The 23,808-nt window shown below is 40.3% G+C and overlaps 1 protein-coding gene across 10 annotated transcripts in view; it reads right to left on the bottom strand.

Annotated features, from left to right (window-relative positions):
• Positions 1-918: 918 nt before the first annotated feature.
• LOC125374014 (helicase-like transcription factor) overlaps positions 919-23,808 on the bottom strand; it is a 34,943-nt gene continuing 12,053 nt past the window's right edge. For 8 of the 10 annotated variants that reach the window (XM_048384702.1, XM_048384707.1, XM_048384701.1 and 5 more), the window contains 20 exons: positions 22,668-22,995; positions 22,192-22,266; positions 21,639-21,807; positions 21,153-21,280; positions 20,330-20,546; positions 20,125-20,197; positions 19,446-19,513; positions 18,958-19,275; positions 18,699-18,808; positions 15,493-15,636; positions 10,578-10,725; positions 7,222-7,357; positions 6,844-7,023; positions 6,105-6,229; positions 5,236-5,408; positions 3,623-3,733; positions 3,167-3,279; positions 2,600-2,780; positions 2,431-2,511; positions 919-2,257 (listed from right to left, as the gene is read on the bottom strand). In XM_048384702.1, coding sequence (XP_048240659.1) covers positions 2,105-2,257; positions 2,431-2,511; positions 2,600-2,780; positions 3,167-3,279; positions 3,623-3,733; positions 5,236-5,408; positions 6,105-6,229; positions 6,844-7,023; positions 7,222-7,357; positions 10,578-10,725; positions 15,493-15,636; positions 18,699-18,808; positions 18,958-19,275; positions 19,446-19,513; positions 20,125-20,197; positions 20,330-20,546; positions 21,153-21,280; positions 21,639-21,807; positions 22,192-22,266; positions 22,668-22,995 — 3,031 coding nt within the window. In that variant the 3' untranslated portion in view covers positions 919-2,104. The remainder of the gene's footprint in view (positions 2,258-2,430; positions 2,512-2,599; positions 2,781-3,166; positions 3,280-3,622; positions 3,734-5,235; positions 5,409-6,104; positions 6,230-6,843; positions 7,024-7,221; positions 7,358-10,577; positions 10,726-15,492; positions 15,637-18,698; positions 18,809-18,957; positions 19,276-19,445; positions 19,514-20,124; positions 20,198-20,329; positions 20,547-21,152; positions 21,281-21,638; positions 21,808-22,191; positions 22,267-22,667; positions 22,996-23,808) is intronic. The other 2 variants (XM_048384699.1, XM_048384704.1) reach the window with 2 other exon arrangements.

The raw sequence follows: 23,808 nt of genomic DNA, 5'->3' as shown, positions 1-23,808 counted from the left end.
CTTCAGGTAGCGGGAATCAACCATATTTTAAATCTTACACCAGTATGAAATGGTCGTATGTTAAAATTCATGATTCGCTCAGATTCGGATGCTTGGTTGATCAGCATCATCCCCCGTGCCAGCTGGTATTACCCAAGTGGTAAAGTTCAACGACCTTCATTATTCTGGGTTTCCTTCCACGTTACACCTGATGCATCTAAAGTAATGTTAAACTCCACTCAACACACACTCAAGTTTCCAATAATGCATTAATTTTACAATGTCGAAAACATTCTGTGATGTATGCACCCTCAGAGTTACCCAGTATGAACTTCTCAGCATGTAGCTTGAGTGTTCTGTTCTGTTCTTATAATTTACGCGCAAAAGCCAGTGCAGCCCCTTGTGATTCTTGATAAACAGAAACCCCAAAATACCTTTGATAGGTTTGAGGAATGTTCATACTCATTTCACTGGATATATCAGAGCCCCAAATAATGATGAAGATAAGAAGTTATACAATAGACTTTATTAACATAAGTATATATTCGTTCAATTTTCGATTGGTCAGTGCATTAGAAAAGAACGCATGAACAGTGTTCTATGCTCTTCAATATTCCAGCTGAGTTACGGTGGCCTGTGAATAATAATGAGGTGAGATGGGGTTAAACGTCGCGTCCAAGATTATTGCACTTATATAGTGACATGCATGTACGTGTGTGTGTGGCTGTTTGTACTAGTCCGGACTAATGCCGATTTATAGTGCTAGTCCACACTTTATCATGAATACCCCACTCAGACACAGTACAGTGATTCCAAGCTGACCAGCCATATTAGTGCCTCAATGTCGAGCAACAACAAGTACTGTCTTATAACGTCTTTTGGTAAAGCGGTACCCTGCTAGGGACACATTCACACATGCAACTCGCAGTAAACACAAAATTCAAAGTTCGAGGATTTATTCAGATGCATGTCAAATACGGGAGCCATCGCACATCACACATCAAATATAGCTACTCATCGTTAACTCCGTGAACTCCATGGTTCCTCTTCATTTACATTGAAACATCGCAGTTTGCCAAATTCTCCACCACGTGCTTTCATCACAACAAATCATGTTTTCTTACAAAGGGAGATATAAACACATGTTCTGTGCATACAACTAAGAATATCTCATTACATCGCTTTCTCCTACCCCTACATTTAGTATGACGGGGATCGAACACTGGACCTTCCGCTCTCCAGGCAGACGCGCTACCACCAGACCACAGAGTCGGCCTGTGAATAACGGGGCCACAGTGCTGTTAATAGAGAAGAATGTGCAAAGGTACACGCTGTTACCACCGAACCCTATCGTCATTAAAGTCATACGGTGAGTATGGGATCCGGGATCCTACCTATTCTCTCTTGGAATCTCCATTGCTAATGTATTACAAGCATAAAATACAGTAAATAAAACGACAAGACCCTTTCCACATCCAATAGAAATCTCTGCTCAAACAGAGTTGATTGTACGATTCTGACTATATCATGAGCATGTGTTCATAAATAAGTCTCAAATGGTAATGATCCCAGTTGTTTGCAAAACGGTAGCATATACTAGTAATTATGTATAGTTTGACATAAGACTTCTATTGTGTTGGATGTATATAATTAGAGAACAGGAACTGAAGTTGGGTGGGTATTCTTATGTGTTACAGCTGTTTTGTATTAAATAGAGATCAGGGTTACTGAATGTATCGAAGGATGAGTAAAAACGCATTTAAGTCTATTGACTATAATTTGAAAATGCAATATATTTAAATACTTCATAATATTTAATTACATTTTTGTATCTTTGTATTTGTACAAAGCAATGTAAACAATGTTTATAACGTACATGCTTTTACCAACTGGCGGATAAAGTGAACGTATTTTTTGGCCTCGGCCTTCTGCTGTACATATGCTTTTAACATACTACGGTCATAACGAACTAAAATAAGTGGTACCTTCTTAAAAACTTAGTTTACTGCAGTTGTTTTCTGGTTGCATTGTTTAGAGGACCAGCTTTACCATAAAAGTAACTGTCTTCAGTGGATTAATGTTCAAATGTGAAATGCATAATATATCCAGACGATCATGGATACAATCACACAATGTTCATGACAGCTTTTAGGTCACGTATCCTCTGTTTCTTCCTCTCGGTGGCCGTCTGTTGCTTCTTGAAAGCTTGCTGCATCATCCTCCTCTTCTTTTCCTGGAGGTCCAACATTCGCTCCTCAATAGTGTCCTCCGAGATGAACTGGAACAGCCAAGACCATTAAAGACCTTGTCTGGGTGAGTGAGAAATTCAAAAAGCTGCACTGAACCAACCTAATGAATACCAAAGCCAGTTGTATTAGAAACTTAGAAGGGAATAATTATTTCCCAAATCAATTAATATTCGAAGCAATTAGAAGGGAGTGAGTGTGCAACCTTTGTGATGATGACGTCTTTGGTCTGGCCTAGGCGGTGGCATCTGTCGAAACACTGTTCCTCCACGGCCGGGTTCCATTGCTGAAGTTAAAGTAAGAGGGGGGTTAAACACCTGATTATACAAAAACGCTTTGGACAAACTAATCAACTTGCTGTCCTGGATTCTCACCGGCTCCATGAGGAACACCCTGGACGCTGCAGTCAGGTTGAGACCCAAGCCACCCGCACATATGGAGATGAGGAAGATGGTGGGAGATCCCGGCTCGGGGTCAAAGAACTTCTTGACAGCTTCCATGCGTTGTGGGACAGACATTGTGCCATCAAGTCTCACAAATCTGAACTTGAGCTCTCTGGGGGCAAAAGGAACAGAACAATCAATAATATATTCAGTGGTCCTTGTTAGGATCTCGTAATTTCGGATATTTCATATCTAATTATGGCGAAAGACACATCTGGCACTGCCTGGTTCATGTTGATGAAATATTAGTAAGATCTTGTGGTGTCGGATATTTTATATTTGAGTAAGGCGACTCATTTGTCACTTAAGTAGAATCAGGGTAAATGAAGTAATTGTGCGGACTAGTCTCTCGGTCTGTGAGTCTTTGTTGATTGATGTCAACAGAAGTGATACTTCATTCAAAGTTAGAGGAAGTCAACATAGTTTCCGATAATGACTGTCAGATTCAGATTCTCCAGAGATTCCAGATGAGGATGCGGGTGGGGTGAAACACCCTACCTAAGTGGCGTTTCTATGAGCGTCAGGAAAGAGGTGAACTGCGAGGCTACCAGACTCTTTACAGATGGGTCTTCACTTCTCAGGTTCACCAGGGCTCTCATCAGGGCGTCCACCTATAGGCACCAGGGCAAGAATGATTATGAATGATATAAACTAGCCCGATCTTTTGATGTTTAGAGATGTCCTGCTTTATTTTGATAGCCCTGTGAAACCACAAAACGTTTTAGTTATTTTTGCTAATGTTGTGCAAATGAAGTTTTAAGTTTATCTAAAACTAATGGCGCCCTGCCTCGGAAAGTCATTGTCCCAAGGCCCAATATGATAAACTCATGCATGAAGTATGTAGTATATTTTCTGTACAAAAGTACTACATGCAGCTGAATGTTTAGAAAACTGAAGACTAAACTTTGTAGTGTTGATAGTTTGGGTGAACACATGGTATAAAAAATAGCCTACTTTGGTACTAGACTTCCAGTCGCCATAGGTATGAGGTTCTGGCTGTGCTGGAAGTTCAATTATCTGATCTTGAGATATCGGCGCACGGCACATAGGACATGTAGCATTAGTCTGAAACAGTACATTTGAAATGTATATAATCACCAATTATAACTGTACACGTTTTAGCGTTATAAGTTATTTCTTATCTTAGTGACTAGATGTGAATGGTAATAATTTTAACACTCCTTAGAAATTAGTAACATTTGGCGCCGTTTGGATAAAAATTAAAGCAGTAACATTATGCATTTAATATACAAGTGCAACCTTATATGTTGGAATATAATTCGTGATAAATTATCATACATTTGAGATTGTAATTACTTGGTTGCCACACACAAAAAACTGTAATCGAGAACAGCGTCTGCTGTGTCCGCAAAAATGACGACTTTGAATGCGCTGATTTGTTGGTAACTGTAGACTTGACCAGTTGTTTTTTTTGTCACAAATGATATCGCCATATGAAACGTCCTTGTTTTCTTCTTTATGCTACTTGCCATATCCTTGTATCACGGAAATATGTGAACAGATGTTCAAACTGACTCAGTTCCCATGCATATTAACATCATATACATACACCGAGAAGCTATCAAGTCCTGTAAAGGCCTACCAATCAGGTTATCTTTGTCAAGCTGGTTAAAGTTTCATTTGGCTTGTTTGCATTTGACAGACACAGAAAAAGATAAAAGACACCTTAGCTGCTGTGACGTGTGACATAAGGTGAGCGTATCCTGCCCCACTGGTGGCACCCATCACAAACACACACACAAAGGCAAATAAAAAACAAGGGAACATACCGTATAAGTCAAACTATGGAATTGAATCGGACATAATTGTTGTTACTGATGCGTCAAATTTCCTCCACATGTCCATCATAAAACCTTTTGAAAGTTTTACTGAGGCATTGAATGTTGAAAACTTGATCAAACAACTTCTGAGAAAGATTGGTTGGTTTGTTGGTTTGTTGTTTAACGCCGCACTCAGTAATATTCCAGCTATATGACGGCGGTATGTAAATAATTAAGTCTGGACCAGACAATCGAGTGATTGATATCATGAGCATCGACCCACCACTTGGGATCGATGACCGTGCTTCAACCAAGTCAGTGAGCCTGACCACACAATCCCTTTAGTCGCCTTTTACGACAAGCATAGTCGCCTTTTACGGCAAACATGGGTTGCTGAAGACCTATTCTAACCCGTAAAAGTCGTATGATGTTCTTTGAAATCTTGGTAGAAAAAGCGTGCATGATTGTATCCGAAACAATCAAATATACCACATATCTCTCAAACACCATCATATAACTAAAACACTGGTCACAGTCAAGACGACTCGTATAGTCAGTCTCTCCAAAACAATGTCATCACTTCTTGAAAAATGTATTTAAAGTATTATTGTCCAGTAGATGAAGAAACGATAGACACAAAGAAAAAAACCAGAAAAATATGTTCTGTTTACCTTCAGATGTTGACAGTGTTTTGTCTAGAAACACAACTAATATAATATGGTTAGGCCTTAGTTAAACGGTGGACCTTGCATTCCATGGTTACTATCAACACACATATGTTCTCACCTTGTTCGTCTGCTCCATATATTTTATAGTGTAAAGGATGCATAGCCGACAGAAGCAATGTGTACACGGCAGTATAACAGGATTCTTCAGGACTTCGACACACACAGAGCAATCCTCATCAGACTCGCTGATGACCTGCAGTCTGTCCACCAGCGTACCGCGATTCTTTGCATCTATGTCATCAAGTAACAGTCATCTTGTATAAAAGTCGAAAAAAAACTATTCGCATAGTTTTCTCATTATTGGAAGTACAATAAACTACGTTTGTAACGAACATGCTTAGAACGAAGTGACAGATATAACAAACTGTACGTTTTGTCCCGGCCATTAGCCATATATTTTATCATATAGAATTGATGGATATTACAAACATTCTCATAACGGAATAACAGATTTCGCAAACTCACATTGTGGTCCCGTGTGTGCTATGTCAACGATAATGTTTAATGGTATAATGAACTGTTAATCCCTGAGCTGAGCTCCTTACGTGTCACCAAACTGCCTATCAAAGCATCCGCGGTCAAGCGCTGCTGTTCAAAGCGTCAATAATCAATTGATGGCAATTGAATTGCTCTTAAGTACTGACACCTCCTCAAATTACACCCTCAATGAATAATAGTAACACAGTGATTGAAGTGGATATATTCTGTACATGTACAGTGCACACTTTTGTTATTTATGGAGTAACATGATGTCACATGACTTGATAAACGATGTCTGACGGTCGAAATGCGTATATGGAACGACGGATATAACGAACTTGAATAAGTGGTCCCTTTGAGTTCGTTATAACCGTTAGTTACTGTATTCGTATTTGGTTTTCAGATAGATAAGTGTCAGACAAATTGCTTAGTAGAAAGACGACGTACCTGTGCCATCATGTGGCAGCCATGACTGAGGCACCAGGTAGGTATGACAACTCATTTGACGTAGACGAAGGATGATCTCAAGGACAAGGTAGTTTTTCCTACCCATTTCATTGTGTCGTACAAGTCTGGAACACATGTACATCAGTGAGGTCACAGCCTGGATTAGTGCTTATTAGAATGGAGAATGGTACACGTTTCCCTTTGATATCTTATTGGAAAACATTCGGCTGTTAACAGTAATGCTTGTTTCTGCATTGTACTTCAAGTATCTCTTGACACATCACAATAAGTTTTTTTGTTGGTTTCCACTGCACTTGAGAAGATGTACATAGACAAAATACAAACCAATTCATTCAGCACCGGTGACTCCCTAAACAAGAGTTGTATGGAATCAGCACATATGACACGTAGACAATCAGTTCCTATATCGGGACAAAATGAAGATAACTTTATTTAAAGAAAGGTAGAGGGAGTATATGGAGCTGGAAGAAGAGTTATTGTTTTTGTTTGTTTGTTTGTTGTTTAACGCCGCACTCAGCACTGTAAATAATCGAGTCTGGACCAGACAATCTGACCACCCTCCTGACCATCCGATCCCGTTACTCGCCTCTTACAACAAGCATAGTCGCCTTTACAGCAAGCATGGGTTGCTGAAGACCCATTCTACCCTGGATCTTCACGGGTCAGAAGAAGAGAACAGTTTTATGTAAGCTCCGATATAGTGCCCAGTTCCACCTACTGCTTTATCACGATCTTCCCTCGCTCCTCTAGGAACTTGTACCTCCGGCTCTCCTCGTCCGACATCTTGATTCGCTCCATGTACACTTCTCTCTTGGGCAGTTTTACAAGAGGCTCTCCATTTACGAGCGTGTTCTTTGTACGACGCATGGCGATGTTCTCCATGAGATGTTGCACTCTTCTTTAGAACACATGTCCAGAACAAACAGTAGTACACATCTTACAGTTTGTATCAATTAAAATTTGCAAGGTGGCATGTTTTTCATGAACATGTTTATCTCGAGTAGAGGTTGCCAGTTGTCATACTATGGACTATGTTACTTTTTGTGTATTGTTTGTTCATGCCTTGCTATTTAAAGTTATCTAAACAGGTACCTACTTAAAGATAATCTCGATACCACGTTGCAGTGGTTTCTCCAACAAACTGTCCCACCAGTGCCTCTGTTTGAGAGGCGTCACGTTAAGGAAACTGACCAGCGGGTAGAGATCCAGCATCCTGTTCTGGATGGGTGTACCTGGATATACAGACAGAATATGTTCGAATATCATTTTGGTATACAAGGGATGTTACAGCAAGTGTGGATGGGTTTCTGGCATTTGCTTCAGTCATGTTAACAAATATAAAGATGAACATCAAATAATACACAAGAGATAGTTTACCATATGGAACAGGGGTGTCTCCATAATGGATTTCAGCAAACTTGAGTATAGGGCAGTCCTTTTGACCAAGGAAGGGTATACATGATGCAATGGTCAAAGTGATGTGGAATCATGCTCCTCATTACATGACTGAAGTACGGTGGACTGGAGATGATCCACAGATGTATGCTGTAGATCTTGACCGTGAATAGGAGGTTTCAGTGTGTAGTATTCCAAACATCTTTCATCAAAATCTTTGTATGTCTGAGGTGTCAGCAAGATGGGTTTCAGAAAACTCCATCTGCAAGATGTCCCAATAAGGATTGAGTGCAGTCAATCAAACATGACTTTGGTTGTCTGTATGCTGCTCGAGGTCTCTCTCTCATGTTGCACGTGGTCTCTCTCTCCAACACGTTGAGAAATGCAATAATCAAATACAAAGACACGTGGGATTGTAGACTCGGATATCTTAAAATCTGTTGTAGGTCAATCAGAAGAGTTCCTTAACAGGGTGATATAAGTGTTAGGTCAAATGAACCAAATATATCGAAAAAGGAGGTCTTTTGAAGGAAAAATAAACTCAACTTTGTGCTCCTCACTTTTGTATATCAATTGCAGAACTTGTTAAACGCCCTGCCTATTATGTACATCATTTGCCACATGTCGAAATGATGATGTATTCATTATATTCGAATATTTGCAAAATACAAAGCAATTTAATCCCACTGCAAGGAATTCAATGATTTGCTACATATGAAATGCACAGCAATAACATTAAAAAGAAACAAAAGTCCATACACATTCTCTTAGCATGATATCTATTCACAAGAATGTTTACAATATCTGTAACTATAGAGCCTCAAGGAGAACGAACGAGCGAACAAACGAACGGACGAACAAATGAATTGGGCCCATGATAATTTCAGGTCACTTTGTTCATATAAGGTTGTGGATCACAATACATACCAGAACATGTCTAAAAGGTGTTATTTGATAAGGGAGTTTTCAACATTTCCTCGATTTTTGTATTGAAACACAGGGAGGCTGCTTTCGCCTGGGTCGACCAAACAGTAGAAGCACAAACACTAAGGGACCGCTATCACTTGTCTAGAGGAAACTAGGTAAAATGCCAATGTTCCCAATATCCCCAGTTTTGTAGTTGTGTTGCTATCCCTCTAGATCCAGCAGGGCGTGTTCGGGACAGTTCGGGACTGTACTTATGGTTGTTGTCTTCATCGTCATCTTTGGATCCACGATGCTGATAATGGCGTCTTTCATACTTGCCAGTTTCTTATTCGTGTTTGCGACTCGACTCTGTATCTGCGTTTTATGTTCATCTTCGTCAACTGTGAAATCAACTGTAGTTCTTGAGGGCACTGTTTGATAGAGTCATTGGTGTCCTCATTTTAAAAACGTGTCTCAAATTAATCTGTTGATGCTAGTTATTTTCATAACAGTCTAAACGATTTTCCATTAGATTCTTTCCTTAATGTGCCTTATAAGCACGAAATATTCAATTATCCAACGGTTGAATGTGAGCGGTTGAGTTAACTTTTGTCAATGAACACTGTCTAGTAGGGTTGTCCAACAATATAATCAAACCTTTGGTAAAAATACACATTTTCTTTTAGAGGTCATTCATACACGCCTTTATGTTTGATTGCAGTATTGAGCATAAACTCTGGGTAGAAATCATTAGAAAAACAAAGTGGTGTCATGCGCCAATGACAAAGGGCTAATATTTCACTGAATCATCAGAGTTTGTCATACATTTACACACGTTGTAGGTTACAAAGAAATATTGCTGGACATATATTTGTATCAGACGTTTTCTTTGAGTTCATAACCAGCAAAGTTGTTCTTCAATAACTCACAGCACCCACTATTTTTTGGGACTTCCTACTGTGCCTTCTGCTTGAGATACTGTGTCCAGAGCTTCATCCGAGAATGCGGTGTCATTATATACATTTATTTCTAGTTCAGGTTGGTAAATCAATGGAAGGAAATTGGATATTTGACCATTATTGAATGTGCCCATGTGATCATTGATGTACCTGAAGCTTATATTAATTTAAACTTCTCGGCCAAGTTACAATACCATGGTGATGCCACTTCTTGCATAAATGTCTTACCCCAATATTTTACAGTGAGTGAGTATCATTGTACGCCACTTTAAGCAATATTCCAGCAATATCACGGCGGGGGACAGCAGAAATGTTGTACCCATGTTGGGAATCGAACCCGGGTCTGCGGCGTGACGAGCGAACGCTTTAACCACTAGGCTTCCCGACCGCCCCTCAATATTTTACAGATATGTTATCAATGAGGAGGTGCAACATATAGTTTTCTCAGCAACGTTTAGGTGGCATTTGCGGCTATTTCTTTACTAATTGTCCTGAACCTTTGAAGATAGATATGTAACTGTATCTAGGGTCACCACGTCACACACTGACTTAACCCACACTCGAAGACATTCAACAGGTTCATCTTCTCTCGGGGCCATATTTTGGCAAATGCTTCGACAGCTTCGACAGCTTCCATAAAAAAAGTTGTGATCCCAATTGGTTGAAGGCTGATCATGATATTTTGGTTCATAATTGAATAATTGACGAAGGTTGTTATTGTCAGTCAACAATGGAAAAATTACCTGTAATTGTATGACCTACAGGCTGGTAGCAGTATGGTGAGGCTTGGCAGCCACATGCAATGGAATTTACATCCTGAGCTGCCAAGTCAACACTCTGAACAACCTGGATGAGGTAGTGTCCGTATAGCAAAAGTGAAATTGTTGAAGGTTCCTTAAATTTGAAATAATGTGGGAGATTTGGGGGAAAGTTATTTTTGTCTGAGAATGTTACTTCATCTGTCTTCATCTGCATAAATGGAGTCTGTCCCAAAGCAATATCAAGAAGTATACTCTGTAGTCAATACTATGGACTCTTACTGTTTGTAGACCCACCCATCCACAAACCTTGCTGCAATCGATTAATTTCTTAAGTACAACTAACAGAATGTGTAATGCTTGATTCTTGAGTAGATTTTTCACGCCATGCTCTAATTGTAATACGTTTGTGAAAAAATAAAATTCTGTGTTACCTGAGAGCACCCACTTGCGCTGTGCTTTGAGTGCAAGCACAGCTTTTGTTTGCAGAGCCCTTGGGTTTCGGATGATATGTCCTTCATCCAAGACGATGCGAAGCCAGTTAAGTGTAAACACTGGGGCCTCCTCCCCTTTCACATATTTCTGAAAGTAGTCATGACTCTTGTTATTGTAATGGTGTCATCCCTGGGCAAGTCAATGAATTCATGCAAATATTTTCTATAATCTGTTAAGGGGCACGGGCGGCCCAGTCGTCTAAAGCGCCACTATTCGCTATGCAGACTAGCGTCTCTTGGGCACGCAAGAAACCTTTGTTTGTGGGTTCGAATCCCAATTCGCCCCGATTATGTTTTTAGGTTTGTCAGCACCATATCCCTGCTCGTGGGTGTCACTGGAAACTGGAATACTGTTAAAAGCAGCGTTAAACCCAAATCACTCACTCACTCTATAATGTGTTCACATAAGTAATACTCCCTCAATTTCACTCAATATGTTGACAATTAAGCTGTGCAGAGTTGTGTCCCTTGGGCACGCCAGAACCCTGACTTGAGTGTGATCGTTGGTTTTAATCCTGGTATGTCCCCTTTATGTTTCTAGGTTTTTCAGCATTATACCCATGCTCATGGGTTTCACCAAAGTGGTAAATACCTAGCTTTCCTCCCACATTATCACACCCTGTGATATTTTGTTCATAGCACCATTAAACCCCACACATTCACACTCGGGGAAGAATAATCTTCCAAAAATACTCCCTTCGAATCACAGAATACTGTGGCAATAATACTCATGATATAGTCGCAATCGTACAATCAACTCTGCTTTTGGCAGAGATTGCTTCTGAATATGGAAAGGGTTTAGTCACCTTTATTTTCAAGAGACTAAGTTTGCGTACAATGCTCATAAGACCAAGAAGCCTGCAGATGACACATTGTGGAATGGCAGCCTATTCTTCCTGACGAGCTTGGCAAAATTGCTGCAGATTCTATGTCCATTAACGTCTATAAAGCGCACACTAAAGCCCTTCAATTTGGTCCGGTGACCTCAATGGCGGCCAAAGTAGTACGTTCATGGTATCTCATGAAATACTGACAGAATTGTAGGGACAAGCATTGTCATGATGAAAAATGGCACCTGGTGCATGCAGAGCGAGGACGCCATGAGGACAAACGATCTTAATAACACAATAACGCAATAATGCACCTTTTCAGTTGCCCATAAGAGACTGTTTCCCACATCACTACACTTCCTTCCCCGAATCTGCTCACCTCTTGCAAGCAACATTGCCAATAAAGCTGATTCCGTCTATCACAAAAACATTCGGATCCTCCCATCTTTCAGAGAAGGAAAGGGGGCATGGGTGTCCCAGTTGTCTAAGGTGCCGCGATTCGCTGTGCTGACAAATCTAGAAACATAATCAGGGCGAACTGGGATTCGAATCCACAATCATAGGTTTCTTGCGTGTCCAAGGGATGCAACACTTTACAGCGAATCGCGGCGCCTTAGACGACTGGGCCACCCGTGCCCCCATTCATAGATAGATAGAATAACCATCCACCGCAAATCAAGAGAGAAATTATCACCACCTTAGCCCGACGTGCCGTCAACATCTGTTCCACGCCACATCAGCTACAAACTGAACTCAACCACCTCCGCCATGTCTTTACTAACTTCAACAATTATCCTACCAGCCTAGTTGAACAAACAATCAACAACATCCTCAGCCCCAGAGAGCGGCCTCCACGACAACAGGCAGCCCCGTTTGCCATCAGTCTTCCCTACATAGGAACAGCCAACCACCAGATCCGCAGACTGCTCAAACACCACGCCAACATTGATACAGTATTCCAGAGAGGCAGGACAATCCAGAACATCCTCAGTGCCAATGGCAAGCCCTCTACATAAAAGAAAGAAGACCCAGCTGGTGCCGTATATCACATACAATGTGACTGTGGCGACTCCTATGTAGGAGAAACATCCAGGCCCCTACCCATTAGAATAAAAGAACACAAGACCTCAGTACTCAAAATCAGCCATCGCCAACCACACCCAAACCCACCACAACATCAAGTGGAACAACATCAAGATCCTGGCCAACACTCAATCAGACTACAAAATCAGGAAACTCCTAGAAGCCATCTACATCAAAAGGATCCAGCCAGCAATGAACAGAGACCAAGGCTATTACATCCCGCCTGCTTACCATCACCTAATTGCTAAATCCCTATGTCCATCCAATTAATCCACTGGCTTCCATCATCTCAATCAGTCTGCTTGTTGACTCTGTGTTCATTTGTCATCCATTTGCTTCCTATTATTTTAATCAGCTCTCTGTCCACCAATCAATTTACTGTATAAACTTTGATGTCAAAAAGTATATATACCTATGTTGTTTAGCACTATTCATCACTTGCTTGATAAAGGTGTTAGGATCTACACCGAAACGTCGCACTAATTGTAATAAAGAAGTTGTTCATCCATAGAACTCGTCTTACTTCATCACACCAACTTCTAAATGCCACTGAAAGAAGTGTGAAAAGTTTGTAACTCTCCATAAAAATGAAGTGTGGTACAATGAGGATGTCCGTATAGTAAAACAACATCGTCGGCGAATGGAGAGAAAAATGCGCTCGAATAAGCTGACTGTTTCCAGACAGATGCATCCTGCTGCACGTAAGGCTGTTACGCTGCTCATTCAACAGACTAAAAGGTCATATTTCAATTCTCTGATCGATAATGCTAAAACAAAAAGGACATCTTCAGGATAACAAATCGACTTTTGTACAAAGCCAAACCACATGTGTTACCAGATGATGACACAACTGATGAAGAAAAACCTGAAATCGTCTCAAGATTCTTCTCAGAAAAGATTTGACTTATCAGAAAGAACATTACAGACCTTCCTTCAAAACCTGTACAACCCAATCCAAAGATACGTAATATCCAATGTCCACAGATCAATTAAATCATTTTCATCCGACAACAGAGACAGAGATCAAACGAGTCATCGGTGAGTGCCTTGACAAGTTCACTCCTGCCATTACTCGCATTGTGAATAAATCACTCGAGGAATCCTGCGTTCCAGATGATCTAAAGTATGCTCAGTTGGATGCAAATGAACTGAAAAATTACCGTCCAGTCTCCAACCTCTCATTTATATCCAAAGTGAATGAACGCATTGTTGTGAAGAGACTGACGCATCACGTTGCTAAAACGGGAATGGCAGAATGTTTACAATCTGTATACAAGTCCGGTCACAGTGTAGAGACAGCATTAATCAGAGTACATGGTGATCTTCTTCGAGATGTTGATTCTGATGGCGGTGCTATCTTAGTACTACTCGACCTTTCGGCAACGTTCAATACTGTAGATCACGGTATTCTGCTCAGAACATTAAAACACCGGTTTAATGTGACTGAGGACGCCCTTTCATGGGTGACATCATACCTCTCATCTTGCTTTCAATCAGTGCAGATTAAGGATAAACTGTCCGATAAATTGAAGCTTGCATATGGCATCCCTCAAGGTTCAGTGTTAGGACCAGTGCTATTCACCATCTATGCATCTCCACTTCGTGATATTGCCCGACATCATGGAATACTTTTTCATCTGTATGCAGATGACGCACAACTCTATCTGTCCTTTAAACCGAATCAACTTCACTCAGTGCAAAAATCCTTTCAAAGGTTGCCGACCTGTATAGATGACGTGAAGAACTGGATGCTGACAAATTTTCTCAAATTAAACTGTGACAAAACTGAAGTTCTCTTTATGTGCAACAACGCCATCAGAAACCGAGTGAGCTATCCTTGTCTCGACATCGGAGGCAATATGAACGTTCCAGGCAAAGAAGTTCGTAACCTGGGTGTGATTTTCAACTCATCACTATCTATGGCTTCTCACATGGATAACATCTGCAAGCGAGCATATCTGAACATCAGGAATATTGCACAGATTCGCCAGTTTATAAATGCAAAAACAGCTGCTTCTCTAGTTCACGCATGTGTTCTATCACATCTAGATTTCTGTAATGGACTACTTATCGGCCTTCCTCATAACCTTTTGACTAAACTTCAAAGAGTTCAAAACTGTGCTGCCAGGCTTGTTACTAAACCAAAAAGTTTGACCATATCACACCGATTCTACGGAACCTCCACTGGCTCAAAATCAATGAGAGAATCCAGTATAAAGTGAAGCTGATCGTGTTCAATGGAAGACACAATAAAAAAACAACTTATATCAGCGAGCTTCTTGAAGAGTACGTGCCTGGGAGATCTCTCAGATCAAGCTGCCAGTCCCTACTCTCTGTGTCTAGTGTTAGAACGGCGACTTTTGGAGGTCGGAGTTTCGCCAATGTTGCCCCTGAGCTATGGAATAGGCTGCCATTGGATATCAGGAACATTGACAGTCCTTCTTTGTTCCGAGCAAGACTCAAAACCTCTTTTTTCACCAAATCTTTCTTGGAGTACTGAGGCTTTGTGTTTTCCTAGCTGTGTAATGTCGCTCTTTTGTGTAGACTCAAATGAAGCGCTTTTGAGAAGTTCTTCGAACTGGATACCAGCGCTATATAAATCTGTCGTTATTATTATTATTATTGAGCAAAGCTGATAATTGGTTCCGGCTATTTCATGAGCTGTGTTTATGAATCACCTACTGATGGTACCAGGCGCTCACGAAGCTGTAAACGTATCCTGCCCAACAGGTGCGATCCGTCACAAACACATGCAAAGGAACATATAATACATATTGCCTGAAAAGTGACACTAAATTTTAGATGGATTGATTGAAATAAATTAGACTCCTTATTTTAATCTCCTCAATTTAAATTGGATCAAAATGCAGTTCACATATTATTGACCAAGAGTATTTTGCTTTACTTGAAGAACCCAAAGATGCTAAGTCCCCTATACCTACCTTGAATTCACTGCGCACAATTCCATATGTTGTAATTACGACATCCTTGCATTTAATAAAACTGGAATCCTTACAACGTTTCGAGCCATGGTACACGTGAACGTCAATGTGGATGTTAGGATGGACATGCTCTTCAAACTGATCCTTTGAAATACAGAGCAATAATAAATTTGCACCAAGTTATCATTCAAATGGAACAAGAGACACAAAATATGTTTGACATGACCTTCATTTGATCAAGACATCCATTTATGATGATTTAAAGGAAGTATGTGGGTACGGTTGGTGAGGTGGTAAGTGAATGCACAATTTACTCACTGCTGTTGTAGTTTCATTCTTTGTAGTGAATTTTATTTCAGAGAGTATTTATACTCATTTCACGGTCATCTCAAAAGTATTGAATGTAAAAACAAGAAGAAGTAAGACATACTGACTGTCCCTCCTATCATGTGTGGTAGATAGTAGTTCTGTATATATTAATCATGTTTTATTAATTAGCGTTTAATGGTATTTTGTATGTTTCAGATATTGCAGTAATCAAGAATTATTTATTGTATTTCTCATTTCAGGCTGCATACTTAAGTAGTTGTAAGTCAAGTATTATCATTAAAGCCCTATTCTAATGTCATGTTTGACTTAGTGGGTCAGTCAACTGCTTGGTGGTCAATCAGAGTGTAAGCCCAGGCGTCCTCTGGATTGGCTAGTTTTAAATCTCTGTGTCCCCCTTTCAAACCCCTTTGTTTTCACCCTGCACTTGGCATTAATACTTCACTGTGCACTGCACTGGAAGAAAGGATATACTTATATAAAGGTTAGTAGTTAAAGTTATAATTGTATTTTATGCCAGTATAATTATGCAAATCACTTAAGTTTAATAAATGTCTTTTTAGATCCTTAATTATATTTAAACATGTCACATTTACTAGTATTAGTGTGTGCATGGTGAGTATATGTATACTAGATATATTTCATTTCACTATATGTGGGTCTGTGTTAATCTAGGACATTTGTGTATTCAGCAACTTGCATTGTGTATTAATAATTTGATAATAGTTGACATGTAATGTTCATGTGTGTAGATAAAAATACCTTCATGATGTATTTTATATCATGAACAGGTTTTCACGAGGGATTTGATCTATTTACAAGGGATTGTGACCACCCAAATACACCCAAGTGGGATTCACCGGGTATATATATATATATGTATACTTATATATTGCTTGCATTGTAACATAATATTATATTTATTGTACCATATTTATATTAAATGTGTAAATCCATTAAACTTACATATCTAAGCTTATAATTGTGAAATGTTATAAATGATATATCATGTATAGCTTATAAGTGTAGTAGATTATTAATTAATCTGCTTCGGTTTTGATGTTTATTATTGTATTCATTGTTCCAGGGTGTCGGGTTAATCACGGCAGAAAATAAATTAATCAGACCTAACACCCAAGCCTGTGTCATTATGTTATTTGGGATAATACATATGCACATATAATGGCTACAACACATGTTGTATTAATCGAGCACAAAAGTTAGCTTACTACTCTCAAAGGCAAAAGTAATTGTGACATTTATGAAAAACAGAGAATCCGTTAAAAACATTTACTGATATGGGTGGTATTGTATCTCCTGGAAAGAGCCATGTCTGAAGGTTACGAGCAACAGTCTATGTGAAGAGTGATTCTGCCACATGAAATTGAGTCATGAAACACAAGGTGGTTGAGAGGCAAAATCACACAGTCATCAGAGAATTTGTCCACATTTTGTGTTGATGTGGACCTGGTATAGTTATTCCCATTGATTTTGTTTCCGATTGTTTGTTGTTTAACACCACACGCAGTAATAGTCCAGATATATGGCAGTCTGGAAACAAGAACAAGTGGACGAGAAAATCCACTGATTGACCATGAGCATCGATCCACTCAATTCAGATAAGATGACATGCATCAACCAAGTCAGCGAGTCTGACCACCCGCCTCTTACGACAAGCATAGTCACTTTAAACGGGAAGCATGGGTTCCTATTCTGCCCAAGATCTTCACGGGTCCAGTAAACCATGAAGAAAGGCTTGAGGAAAGGAATTCCATATCTGAGGAAGGATAAGCATGAGTTCCTGCAGCTTTGTTGGGGGATTTGGAAGACGTTGCAAACGTCTTTTCATTTCACCTTTCATCGTTTGTAACAGCTGACGTTATCATGCAATAGTGTTACTCAAGATCTGTCTTGTTGAAAAAACGGTAAAACGACCGTTTGCTTAATCTCTCACCAGTATCACAAACCATTCTCTCGGAATCATTTGTGTCCTTCCTGTAGCCTTTATTCCAAACCCAGATCATAGAAGCCACCACCACCTCCAAAGACTTTTGCCTCCACACCGCAGACACGGATCCTGCCATCGGGTCAGTTGAGACCCTTCCGTAAGTGTAGTCTGCTCTCAGGATCTGCCGTTTTGGCGCCTCGCACAGATATCATGGATGCGTAGACGTCGTCAGACAGTCCTCACAGATACGCGTCTGTTTCATGGGATGGTGTGGTCTGTGAGAGTTGATATCTTGAATCTGTGTTGGAGATGCATGGTTTCAAACCATATTTCTTGGAAAGGGGTTGTCATCGGTGGGCGGTCAGTGACTACAGTGACGATCTCTGACATGGTTATTTTGTTGATAATGTAACCATAAATGGTATATGGTGTTCCTGAGGACGATGAATTGACGTGTACATTCATGCTGTGAGGTACCAGATTTGAGCCTTCCGCTAGCTCGTTATCTGTGTTTTTCTCCCAGGTGCAGCATCTTAAAATCTCATCAAAAAGATTAAATGTGGATTTTTTTCCTGAACTGAACCGAAGATTGCTTTGAGTGGAATTGATAAGGGGTCGGATATCGGCCTTTTCAAAGAAAACATTTGAAGCAAATTCTTTCGAATATATGTAACATAAGCAACATTTGGTTGGTTTCTTGAGTTTTTGCATAAACATTTACACCGATTCAAATACGAAAAGCCTTTGCCTTCGAGAATACATGTGGCTATAGCAAATCTCAAATACAGTCTCTATACTGTTTGAGCTTGTGATTTCTTTCAATATAAACATCAAATTGTTTCAATTCAGCTTCTGAAACATAGTTTCCTGAGGGCATGATACATGTTAGTATGGATGGAAGCATACATATCAAGACTGATTTGTGATTCACCTGCCAGGTTCTGAGGACACACAGAGGACAGATAATCAGTGTGCCACGTGGGTCGCCTTTTTCACAGAGAGTTCGCCCTTTTTCATCACAATGATTAGCTGTCATAAAATCTGAAAAGACAAATCAATGAATTATCTCTGATGACCACTGAGAAACATGATAAATCTAATATTGCCTTCCAGTTTAAATGTGCACAACTTAATAACGTGATATATAGAAATTTTATATGTTTACTTTGACAGAATCTTCAGACACTCACCGGCACCAGATCCTTCATCACACAACTCCTCGTCCTCCAGATCAGGCAGTTCATCGTAAAAATGATATTTCTCTCCACACATGTCGCTTTGGATCTTACGTGATGCATCCACACCCTCATCCTCCATTCTACCAACATTGCCACTGAATCTCGACTGTTTGTCAACATCTGATGAAACGCCAACATTTATTACGTCAGTGTGAATGGACGACTGTGCATTGCACACAGCAGAAAATCCTGATTCTGAATGGAGACTGTCAAGTTGCAGTTTTCTTTGTTTCGATAGTTCCTTCTCATTAACTAAATCCGTTTCAGTAACTGAAAGATAATCAATATCAGTATTACATGTGACGTAATCAATTGTTAAGATAATGACATTAAGATACTGTATAAATATCACATGAGTAAAACCACTGAATGACTCTTAAAGTAAATATGGGAAAATGACACATTGTACAGAGAGTTTATACTATACAATGCAAATATACCTAAGCATTTCCTCTTTCCATTCGTTGGCTCTACTAATTCTGTAATGGTTGCCTTTCTCTGCATGGTGCTGGAATGTAAATTCGCAATGAAATACAAAGGTCTAACAAGCATGCCATATGGTAATGGTAACCGTGTCCAAGTGGTCATGTATGTTTAAAATGCAAGACACAGTCCATAAACACTGAGACTACACCGAAGGTAAAAGTATTGTAGCAAGGAATAACAATTGCTTTCCAGACAGACAAAGTTATTTCAGGAGCCCCGTCAGAATGGATATACTTGTGTTTGTGTCTATTAGTAGCCTAAATTGCGTCTAAACATGCCACCATAGCCCACCTAGACAGGGGACACGGGCGGCCCTGTGGCCGAGGGTGCTCAAACTAACAGTGATCGGGTCCAGGGCCCACTTGCACAAAGCGATCTCAGTGCTAAGATGATCGTAACTCTCATACCTTAACATAGGCTTACGGTAGTCTTAGCGCTAAGATCGCTTTGCGCAAGTGGGCCCAGGTTCTGATCATCAAGGATTCGAATTTCAAATTCACATCAGATTACGTCCCTTGGTAAGCACAATACCTGAGAGTTTTTTCAAATGATTCAAAACATCTATGATCTGATCCTCAAACTTGTTTTGAGCTTTCTGTTTAAATCAGAGTAGAATCGAACTCACTCACTCACCTATTGATAGTTCTGTTGGCGGGCGTGCTCCCCACGTCACTCATGTCATCAAGCCTTGTTGTCACCGTCCCTGCTTCAATGACAATATATTCATCATTTCTACAATACACACAGGTAAACACAATTCATCATACATTTCAACAAACATGAACATCTCACTGATTTTGAATGTTCCATGTTAAATGGATTTCATGATTTATCTTACTGGTCTCAATATTGGAACTGTCAGGCTTCCCAAAACGTAGCTTTGTAGGACACGCTGTCTTCTTTGTTGGCTGCTCCTCATCCATCTGGTCAATGAACTCATGATATGACTGCAACCTCTGGAACATGTCATCATTGTTGTTTGCGACCGCAACCCTGGTTTCACTCTTAGATCTGGATTCTGATGGTTCCATTCTAGAGTAACTTTCTGAAACAGCCTATAATAGGGGCGTTGCCGAAGTACATGTTGATTATCTGAATGACATTGCTCTGTTGTTGTCGCCTTTTAACTCGAATCTGAGAGATGATAAAACGTAAATCAATCGAAACGATAAGTGAACCCTCTTGAAATAATAGGGTTCGACTCATTGTATCAGTAAGATATATATTTAACATATGTCACATTCAGCAAGGTACAGAAAGTTTTAAAGAATCAAAAAACAAAGTAATATAACACAGATCTTGCTCCTGCTCGATCTAATTTACACACAAGATATAATCTAAGTAACCTGTGTGGTGCTATGTAAACAAACATTGTTTTTGTGATTTGAGCAAAATATAATGCAGTGATCAAGTAAAGAATACATCTGTTTTACATAGACATCACACAGGAAGTATGACAAGAAGATTACTTTTAAAGACTGATGTTTTGCTTGTCAGGATATTATAGTGCAAGCAGTAAACACAATATACACCTTTAACTATGACAATGCTATATTTGTCATTGAACTGTGAAGAGGGTGTTAATCAATTACATATTTTATGCAAGGGACACCTGTGTAGTTAATTATTTGAATGAAATGTTAAACTAGAACCAATCAAACCTTTTCTCTTCTGACTCGAGGTACTCCAGGCACAGGAAGAGCCAGTGGCCGATTGTCCACAAAGTTAGTGAGTATCAGAGAAATGATCTCCAGTGTCTTTCCCAGTCCCATGTCATCGGCCAGAATACCTGGTGCAAAGAAAGTTAGTGAGACCAGAGAAATGATCCCCAGTGTTTTTTCCAAGCCCCATATCATTGGCCAGAATACCTGGTGCAAACAAAGTTAGTGAGTACCAGAGAAATTATCTCCAGTGTCTTTCCCAGCCCCATATAATCGGCCAGAATACCTGGTGCAAACAAAGTTTGGCAGCATCAAAGAGTAGTATCTTTCTCAGCATGAGTAGATTTCATAATTTAATTAATAGTTCAGAGTGTGAGTACACAAAATATAGATGTATGTAGTGTTCCAGCTAACTCATAGGGTCAGTCAGTATTATGCCTATAACATTGTATTATTTGTATCAAACAGCTGAGTCAGCAGTCTTACCTCCTCTGATACTAGGTGGTCTTTCGTATGTTGTGTGATTAAGAAGTATGTTGGAGTAATGGCCACTGGGTGTTTCCTCCCAGAATGGTGGCAGGTTTTCCTCGTTTTCCCGGGTCATCATCCAGTGAAGGGCTTGCTTCTGGTGGGGATACAGGGGCGTCCTCACAGCCTGATGGGGTAGTGAGTAGTGGGGTAGGCGTGACTACATACCAATCAGTCATTCTTTACATACATATAACATTCACCTTTATATATGCTATTGTAAGACTCTGTATCTGGTTATTTTGTAAAACATCAAGATAACCACTCTAACTGTAACATATAAACCTGAGGGTGACAATCAGTGACTGATGCAGTGTTTGGCGAAAGAGACGTCACAAAGAGACAATGGCCCAGTCACCACTGTGCAGGTAGCCTCACCAGAAACAGCACGTGGTGTTAATGGTCATGAATGGACTGATGCATCATTCTTCAATCGGCATGTGAAAATTGATTGCTGACAATCGGAACACTGATCTACATGTTCACACAACCTGCACACACCATAACCTACCTCCACTGGTTCTCGTTCTGTTGTCTTGTCCCCTTCGTTAAGTGTTTCAAACAGCTGGTCTATAGCACTGATAATCTTGAGGGACAAATAAAAAGGTTAGACTATAAACATTGTACTGAGTGCTGATGTTTGTAAGCTGGAAATGTCAATAAAAGCGACAAAAAAGGTTTCCATAATTATGCGAAATTTGAGATTGTACTTCCGACTATATCATGAGCATGTGTTTATGAATCACTTTACCATAGCGATGATACTAGGCGTTCGTGAAAAAGTGAGCGAACAGTGCCAACCGCACACGTCACAAACACATGCAAATGCAAGTCATTTGTTCTTGCACAAGTCAATTTAGGGAATTGCTTCGGACATCATGTCACATATGGTCACTAATGCGTCATATGATGCTTGAGGGTATATTTTGAAATGTCCTTCACATGTCTACCTTTGACAAGAAGATATGTTATTTAATCCCAAATTACCTCATCCTGTGTTAACTTCTGCCGATGGCTATCAACTTGTATGTATGGGTCATAATGCAGACTAGCGAGGGGTGACGCTGCATGGCCTGCTGCAGGGTGTGGAATAGCATTCCCTGTACCCACGTTACTGGGGACTTGTGTGGTCACACCTGTAGGTACATGTTGTTCCTGGGCGACGCTGTTGCCGGCGTTGTCTTTGGTTACTGTACGAAAAGCTGCCTCAGCTGCTTTTAAGATTGTTTTGCACCTGTCTCTGTTGTCAATAGCCCCGTATAATGTAAGCTGGATAGGCACCGTTTTACTGTTCTCATTAAGGTCGAGTGTTACACTGAAGAAGAGCAAACTATTGTCACAACCAAATTCTTATCACACAATTTAAAAGAAACGCCTTGTAGACGATTATATAAGAAGGAAAGTAAATATATACTCACACGCAAAAGAAACGCAGGTCGAGTATGCAGTATACATGTTATTTATTTTCAACAGTAAAGACAAGAAATACTAATAGGGCAAGATTGACAAAAAATTGACTGAAGACAGTTTAATGGATTAAAAGGCAGATGACATAATAGTGTTTTTTTTCAAATGTTAAGGGCTTACACAGTTTCGGGTCAATACCCAAAGTGTCAGTCAATACCTGGTGTGACCACCATGAGCATTGATCACTGCCACACATCTCCTGTACATTGAGTGGATCAGACGATTTGTGAAGGCCCTAGAGCACACATCCAGAGCAGCTGTGCGTAGTTCATCGGCAGTTGTAGGGACTGGGCGCACATTGTGCTGACGCCTTTGAACCTCATCCCACAAGTGTTCGATAGGGTTCAGATCAAGGCTGAGGGCTAGCCACGGTAGAACACGGATGTTGTGTTGTTGCAGAAAGGTCATGGTAGCTCTGGCAACATGGGGACAAGCGTTCTCCTGCTGGAAAATGTGTTGTTGGTGTTGTGCAAAAAATGGAACAACGTGGGGTCTGATCACTTGGTCGATTTGCCGCTGAGCAGTGACGCCGCGTCCCCGACCTTGACCAACATTCAGAAAGCACATGGGTCCAAGTCCAATCCCTGCCCATATCATGACGCCAGGTCCACCCCAAGGAACCCTTTCTGTCAGCGAAACGATCACCTCGACGCCGCCAAAT

Source organism: Haliotis rufescens, unplaced genomic scaffold, assembly GCF_023055435.1.
Source record: "Haliotis rufescens isolate VD_foot unplaced genomic scaffold, xgHalRufe1.0.p SCAF_50, whole genome shotgun sequence".
NCBI lineage: Eukaryota > Metazoa > Mollusca > Gastropoda > Lepetellida > Haliotidae > Haliotis > Haliotis rufescens.
This window is presented reverse-complemented; position numbering and strand designations above follow the sequence as displayed.